Source organism: Mytilus californianus, unplaced genomic scaffold, assembly GCF_021869535.1.
Source record: "Mytilus californianus isolate M0D057914Y unplaced genomic scaffold, xbMytCali1.0.p SCAF_2, whole genome shotgun sequence".
Lineage (NCBI taxonomy): Eukaryota > Metazoa > Mollusca > Bivalvia > Mytilida > Mytilidae > Mytilus > Mytilus californianus.
The window spans coordinates 49,967,526-49,976,474 of NW_026262668.1; the positions used below are offsets into that span (position 1 = coordinate 49,967,526).

Sequence of the window (8,949 nt, forward strand, 5' to 3'; positions counted from 1 at the left end):
AACGATAAGGTGTCGATTTTAGATTCAATGTTTCTCTCACATCTAGAAGTCGTAAAAACGAGATAGAATTGGATGTGCTTTTTCATTAGAAAAAGCTGAATTGCACTGCCGCCTACTGGTGTGTAATTTTGGGTAATTGTAATTCATAATTGTGTTGGTTTATTTTAAAAAAAAATTAAGTTTTAAAGTTATCCACTATAATCATGATCAAATGAGCCTCGAAAACAATTATTTTGTGAATATAATGTATAAAATGCCAAAAACAATATTTGTGAATATTAAGTATATAATGTATAATGCATACATTATATAGAGTGAGGATACATTTGCTTTCTTAACAAATTAAATGTTCTGCTGACCACAGTATCACGGTAAGGGAAACTACTAAACAAAATACAATTTACCCTTCAGGAAAAAACAGTAATTTATTAAACAATGTCCGCATTTAATCGCTATATATTCGTTAACATGTGGTATAATAATGATAAATACGACTCTTTTTGAAATGTTTTATTTTTAATATCGGTTGACATAGTGAACTTTTACTGCATTTTCCTTAACATTTTCAATGACCAATCAAAACGTTTGTACAACCTTGAGAAAAGTATAGTAGAAAAGTATATAAATACTACTCTGCTGAGCAGGAAATTTCAGGATTTTACAGGTATAATCAGTTTCAAATCAACTGTAAGTATAAATTTAAAATACAATGAGCTTTTAACTTTTAAGTACATGTAATTGTCAGCATTCACTGTATGTATAACTATGTTTTTTTATGTTTTTGATCTGTTGCTTTTCCTTCAAAAGAATGAATATCTGTGTTTCTAGCGGGCTCGCTTGATATTCCAGCTGATAAAGTCAGTATCGAAAACAAAAATGCCATTATATTATAAATATGTATACAATAGAAAATAGTTACCTTTTTGTTTGCTAAGTGTATAATTCTAGCTATTATATGAGAGGGCCAAAAAGGAGTATGATCAACAGCTAGGTTACATAAGTGACACAGGTAAACAGTGTTTATCGGTGAAAAAGATTCCATTCTCTCTCAAACCAATGACATTTTGTAACGAACGATACTTTTCCGTTTAGTCTGTTTTTATACTAAAACAACTGTTACATCTATATACCTGACAAAATGTCACTCGTTTTATCAATAACAATAACAATAACAATATACTTTATTTTGAAACACTCCGACACATATACATGTGTAATAAAAGGCAAAATACGTAATCACATTTATGGTTGCTATAGAACAATGTTAACATAATCATTATTATCATTATCAGTATTACTCATACCATCAGCTGTAGCAACATGCCAGCAGCGCCTGCATACGGAGTATATATCTCCCAGTTGATACGATACTCCAGGGCTTGTATTTCCTATCATGATTTCCTTTATAGAGGGTTGCTGCTCACAAGGAAGCTATTTAACCAAGAGTTCCAAGTGGTGGAGTTGGAATGATCCCTTAGTAAATTTAACGGACGCTATCACGAGTTGGTTGACCGTTACGGAATATCTGTTTCACAGATGATATCGGATTTGTTCCTAAAGTCGTTACTACAATCTCGTCCCCTTTTCCCGAATGTGACCTACGGAATTAGACTTATCACGAAGTATGTACTAACATGACCAACACGTCGGGTGCCACATGTGGAGCAGATCTGCTTACCCTTCTTGGGCACCTGAGATCACCCCCCGTTTTTTGTGGGGTTCGTGTTGCTTAGTCTTTAGTTTTCTATGTTGTGTTTTGTGTTCTATTGTTTGTCTGTTTGACTTTTTCTTTTTTATCCATGGCGTTGTCAGTTTATTTTCGACTTATGAGATTGAATGTCCCTTTGGTATCTTTCGCCCCTCTTCTGTAAATATTCTTGATCAAACATATGAATAGAAGGAGATGTTTGGTATACGTAAATGAGACAGGCACCCAACGACACTGATGTCCAAAAGACATTCAAGGTCAACGTGCAGACTATTCTAACATTAAGAAGCAAAGGTTTATACATTTACATTATTATCGACTGATATTACTGAATAAGTGTTCTGATTTAAAACGTGAATTGTTAAAAATATCTTTATATATTAATCGGAGGGTGCATTCACAATGATGTATAATCATGATCATAATTATTTTAAATTCAATTATTGTTATGTTTTTTATATTTTTCAGATATTAATCCCGGATCCCTGATTATACCCAATAACATGAAGTATTGTACATGTTTTGTTGTATTGATACTCTCACTATGCGTTGCAGGTAAAATGATTAGATGTCCAACTGTTAGCTGTGCACATACATGTATCCAATTTACATATGTAACATAAAGTTATCATATATGTTAGGGTATTTCCGCAGCGTACACATATACATCTTGCTGCAAATGAAAATAAATTAACATTTGTTAAAATTAAAGAAAAAAGAAAAAAAAAACATGCAAAGTTATTCAAAGCTTGAAGTTTTTAACTAATTTATGAATTATTATCATGATTATTGCTAGTAATTTTAAAAGAAGAAGGGCCAATTTCCCTTTAATTTATTTCAAACTAGGGCCATTTTTCTAACAGTTTTAGTTCCAATCTTCACCTTTACTCACATTATCACAATTTCTTGTGGTTCCAGTGAACAAATGCATGGAAAATTTACCCTGCACATGTACTTCTTAAAAGATACAATTATAATGAGGAAATACTTTTACTAATTTTTGAATAAAATAACATTTTAAGAACCTAGTCATACCTTCTTAAAATTGTCTTCAGAATAAGTAATTTATCGTTTCAATAATTTAGAAAATTTGCTTATCTGTCAATTATATACTGATATATATGTGCAGTAAACATAAAGCTTTATAATTAGTTTTATGAATGCTATTATAAACAACAAGTATTAAAACGAATGTTAGGTTTAAATTAATTAATGCACAATGTTTGTCGTATCCACAATCCCCTCCTGTCTTGTTTGTGACACCAATTAATAGACGAAAGTGTAGGATGATTAAAGTCACATTCGATTGGAATGTGGAAGTTAAAACCGCTGCCTAGCTTACAGAGAGTGCCACGCTATCTGCACGTTATTGAACCCTTGGAACAGCTCTTTGAGGGATCCGTGGGTGAACTGTTGTAAGGCAAGGTTTTTGCCCTTTATTATACTTTTTTTTATCAATGGCAGTCAAAATTTCAGTACTTCTTCCCGATCGACTCACTCGAAAGAAATACCTATTGCATTTATTGTAAATTTGTTATCGTCTTGAACATACATAAATATATGGCTCTGGTCGTTAAACCAACAACAAAATATCAAACTATTACCTATCAATGCAATTTTTCATTGACTTGTTATGTGCATCAAGGCGGTACAACCGGTTAAGCAGGAACAAATTGCTCTTCTGGTATCTATGATGAGTTTATTTCCATGTCATCTGAATTCGAATTGATTGAGTTTGTATTGCTCAATATCAAGGGTATTTTAAGGGTTGAGATGAGTTGTTTGTCATGTCGTCTTGTTTATCTTCAACTGAGTGTGTTTTATTACTCTTTTTGATTTTCTGAATTTCTTTCAGAATAAGAAAAAATGTCTATATTTTGTCTTTTTTCAAAATCGCTTCCAGATCAATAAAGAAGCTTTGTTGACATTTATTTGTCTCAATATATACATTGTTATAGGTATTGTTTAATAAAAAAAATAAAGGAAAATACTGATCTGTAGCTACTTTCAATTGTTCCTTAATAGGTAATGTTCTTTGCCATACTGTAATGCTAGTTATACTTATTCAGAAAATACAAATATTCCGCTGCTAGATTTAATATAGCCGAATAAAAAAAACTTAATGAATAAAAAGGTTCCTCCCTCAAAGAATTGCTTTGTCTTCCTCAGTGCTTGGATTTTACTACCGGGTTTGATAAATACAGAAAAAAAAACATATTTCCATACCACAGTAAACCCATAGGGTAGCATTTCAATGAATATATATTAGAATTGTCCTGTAATATTGGTTATTTAATGAATTTACTTTTATATACCGTGTATATTTATCATATTTTCAGGATTATATGCTAAAAAGCAGCATATGGCCAGCTTTAACTTTGACCAGTTTTGTCCTGAAAGACCAACGAGATGTGATTATTGGTGTAAATTCTTTGGATTCGATAGAGGAGTGTGCGAAGGAAATTGGAACGTTGAGTGTTGGTGTTATTGGGATGGACCGTAAGTTATGATAACGTGGCCATTTTTATGATACAAGTTTAACTTATTATCTAAATTTGTCTTCAAGTTCAGAATAAAGACTAAAAAGAAAAAAACAAGAAATAAGAATAGATATTATTGATAAATCTAAAAAACAAAACATATATTGTCTATTTTACATCTGGCAAACACAACTTTTTGCACCTAAATATAGATAATATTATTATAATTAAATTAGCGGAATACGTTTCACGAGACAGCAACTCGACAACACAAAACACAAAACACCGAGAGGTCAACATAACTCAGTTTGCAATGAACTTTCCAAGAGATCTTTTACGTTTATTTAATTATTACGAGTTAAAAACTGATTCACGATAAATTGTACTATACTATTATTCAAGCATATGGAAGACGCTCTGCCAACGAGAATTCATTTAAAACTTTGCTGTTAAGAAGGACAATATTGATATATGTGTTCTATTTTTAAAATAGAACATAGCAGAATAAAATACAGTAAAACAAAATGTTTGACATTAGAGCGCATAAAAAGCGGCGCGCACAATACGCATTTAGTAGGATGACCCGTCGACACATACTTAAATGTACAGAAGTTGTAATTATTCAAAATGTATCTGTAGGCAAAAAGATTAAACAGATAAAGATGCATTTCTTCGAATTTTTATAAAAAGTAAAATCACAAAAATACTGAACTCCGAGGAAAATTCAAAAAGGAAAGTCCCCAATCAAATGGCAAAATAAAAAAAACCAAACACATCAAACGAATGGATAACAACTGTCATATTCCTGACTTGGTACAGGCATTTTCTTATGTAGAAAATGGTGGATTGAACCTGGTTATAATATATTTTAAGTATTACGGTACTGTGGACAAACATCCGTATTTTGTAAAAATGAATATATGTATGGGTTATATAATTACGAAAGTTAGTTCAGTCTTTCAGTAAATGTGTTTATGATTTAGACAATTTTTATCAATGACATGCTTATATTTGCAGAAAGCCTAGTCTTCAAGGGAAATCAAGAATTGCAAATGAAAAGTAACACTTTAAGAACTAAATAAAATATCGTAAACACAACTGTTACATTTCTCACCTAACCTTTTATTGGAATGTCGTAAATACTACTAGCACACTGATATATGGTATACTTTAACTCAGAGATATTTTTCACATCTTTCAACAACAAGAGCTACAGGCGTGAGATACTCACTAATTCTGTAACGATGAGTCTTTAATCCAACTGGTTTAGGATTTTCAAATCTAACTGGTTGTTTTCAAATGCTGTCGATTTCATTTGAATTTTAAAATGAGACTAAGACTGTTTTTGTTTTTCTGGAACTCTAGCTAGCTTCATAAAGTCGCGAGTACACTCTAGCTCTATTTGGAATAAAAGAGCTGTGCTTTTTATACTTCTTTGTTCAAGTAAGTGATCATGCCTTTGTTATCTGCACTATGCGAGTTGTTTTTATTGTGTTTACGTTTTCAACATATTGCCTAGATAGGAAAGGGGGTGTGCTAAAAACATCAACATTTTGTTCCTATGCATGTACCAACTCCACCTATCAAGACCATGTTTTTTGCGTGTCTTTGACTGTCTATTTGTTGGAAGAGTCGGGTGTTTTGGGTTGACTTGATATGTATTGTCCAATATGTTTGCTGATTATCCTTATAATAAAATACTGCATATATGTTATAACATATTACATTTTAGAGTTTGGTAAACTGTTAGCATTACCTTAAAAAGGTATTAAAATTATATAGTCTGATATTCATATTAAACTTTGGATAGTATAAAAAACATTTGTCATTCCAAGAAACATTTATATCAAGTTAATTTCAAATGACAATTTTTCTTCTCTGTTTCCAAACAATGGATTGTCAAATCCCCTTCAAATGTCAACAACAATCAAAAGAGAATGATTGATCGAACTATTCGGTCAAATATATATACAACAAGTATATTCTGACAACATGTCAAGGTGTATTAGTAAATACAAAAACAATGTTTAATTGTCTTACTACTGTGGTGTAATGGAATGTTAATTGTCAAAAATTGCCGTGTAGATATATATTAGAAAATTGTCGTTTCTGAATGCTATTTGAGACAGGAGGTACTCACAATTCTTGCTTAATTGAGTTCAAAGTTGATTTTTTGTGCCCCTTTTTGACCTTGAAAATTCTATTTTATTTAGTCTACCTTGACGAGGTTTTCATCTAGGAACATAAAACATCGTGTATTTGCATGTATTTTCTTATTTCACAGTTTAACAAATAAATTCTTCAAAATGTACAATTGTTGTTTAGAAATAACTATTTATCAGTATCGTCACCAGCATTGTTTATTATTGATTTTCTCGACTGTTTCATAAGAAGAGGGAATACTTTATTGTTCTCGTTCACTAGATTTCCCACTGACAAAAAATAGATAAACCACACAGATGGGCTTATTTTCCATAATGTCAAATTGGTACATACCAATACATTTTTCTGCTTTTTATTATTGTGTAGAATGTGTGGTATGGTAAATATTTTGTATTTTTGTTTGCGATGAAGAGTCATTTGTCATCCAATTTTGATCAAAATTCATTTGTTGACATGTTTAACCAATATATAGTAATGTTTGTTGAAATTAAATACACTCAAATCTCAAAAATTTAAAAGAAGATATAAAAAGAGGTTTTGTAAAACAAAAATATTTTGTTAAATGCAAAAAGGGCTTAAGCATGCACGACAACATTCAAACACATTTCACTAAGTTTTGTCAAATGCAAACTTTACTGGATTTTATCAATGATCTGATGGTGAATTGCCAGCGACATCAATAAGAAGAAAATGACATTTCTATTACATAATGCTGTATTTTTGTGCTGCGAGTGGGTGATGGTATTGCACAAAACATTCAATAATTAAGGAGTTCTGACTATTGTGAGATGTGTATATGATGCATCACATTAATTTCGGTGTCGTGTTTTTGTTATTGTCTTGCCAATGCATTTGAAAGGACTCATGGTTTTAATTTTCTCTCTAAACTTATTGTTATATATCAATTTAATTTCACCTTGAGAATTTCATATTCGGTCAAATTTCCCCATTTTAAGATGGGGTTCGTGTTGCTAAGTCTTTAGTTATTATGTAGTGTTTTGTAGACTTTTTTTTATTTTCTTTTTGTCGTTTTCATTCTTGCCATGATTCTGTTTGTGGTATCTCTACGACGTATGAGTTTGAATCTCCCTTTGGTATCGTCCGCATCTTTTTACATTCCGCTGAAATCTACACAGAACTAGAGGATCCAAGGAGCCTGTGTCGCTCGCCTGATATTTTTGTTTACAATTGATGCATGAAATTATGCAACCTTTATACTTTTGCTTTAGTTTCAGAGATATAAGCCAAAAACTGCATTTTACCCCTATGTTCTATTTTTAGCCATGTCGGCCATGTTGGTTGGCAGGCGGGGTCATCGGACACATTTTTAACCTTATACCCAAATGATGATTGTAGCCAAGTTTGGGTAAATTTGTCCCAGTAGTTTCAAAGGAGAAGATTTTTGTAAAAGGTTACAAAAATTTACGAAAAATTGTTAAAAATAGACTTTAAAGGGCAATAACCCCTTAAGGGGTCATTAGACAATTTTGGTCATGTAACTTATTTGTAGATCTTACTTTGCTGAACATTATTGCTGTTTACAGTTTATCTTTATCTATAATAATATTCAAGATAATAACCAAAAACTGCAAAATTTCCTTAAAATTACCAATTCAGGGGCTGCAACCCAACATCGGGTTGTCTGATTCGTCTGAAAATTTCAGGGCAGATAGATCTCAACCTGATGAACATTTTTACCTCATGTTAGATTTACTCTAAATGCTTCAGAAATATATGCAAAAAACTGCATTTTACCCCTATGTTCTATTTTTAGCCATGGCGGCCATGTTGGTTGGCAGGCGGGGTCGTCGGACATATTTTTTAAACTAGATACCCCAATGATGATTGTGGCCATGTTTGGGTAAATTGGATAAATTTGGCCCAGTAGTTTCAGAGGAAAAGATCTTTGTAAAAGTTAACGACGACCGACGACGACGGACGACGGACGCTAAGTGATGAGAAAAGCTCACTTGGCATTTCAGGCCAGGTGAGCTAAAAATAAAGATGGATTAATACGAACGCACCAGTCTGAGGATGAATTCAAGTTCTTTGGAGGAAAAATACAGGCTCCACTAGAGTTACCTGTTGTTTAGCAAATGATAAACAAAATAATATTACCATCGTACAACGTATTTTAAAGACGTTATCAACTAGCCATTCTGTTACAATAATTTAATTGTCTGTCACTATACATCAGGAAAACAACTTCTATTATTTTGTCTTTTAACGACTTTTACAAAAGATGTCATTTATCAGATAAATTAATAGGGGAAACGCACAGGTTTTAAGGGGGGATTTTTTGGGACACTAAAGTTTTCCTTTTCTAGCGTAATTAAATACCTTAGACATGATACAAAAGATGTTAAAGACAAGTGCCACGTTACATTCACAATAACCTTTAAAGATTGTATTATGTAACATAGTAATGAAATGAAGGAATATTTATTTAAAACATTAACAATACGATGGTATATTTATGCATGTTTCAATTTATATTCAAATTCAAATCTATATTGTAATACATGTAATATACTACAACTATAGCATGTGACTAAGCATAAACAAAACAAAAAAATCAACAAAATACATTTTAGTAAT

General features: G+C 31.7%; 1 protein-coding gene across 1 annotated transcript; it reads left to right on the top strand.

Moving 5' to 3' along the window:
• The first annotated feature begins 657 nt into the window (after positions 1 to 657).
• Positions 658 to 5,251, top strand: LOC127729952 (uncharacterized). Its single transcript, XM_052237939.1, has 4 exons — positions 658 to 687; positions 2,177 to 2,263; positions 4,048 to 4,207; positions 5,206 to 5,251. Exons 2-4 carry the CDS (start codon positions 2,212 to 2,214, stop codon positions 5,249 to 5,251), a joined length of 258 nt encoding a protein of 85 aa, XP_052093899.1. The 5' UTR covers positions 658 to 687; positions 2,177 to 2,211.
• Positions 5,252 to 8,949: the final 3,698 nt, after the last annotated feature.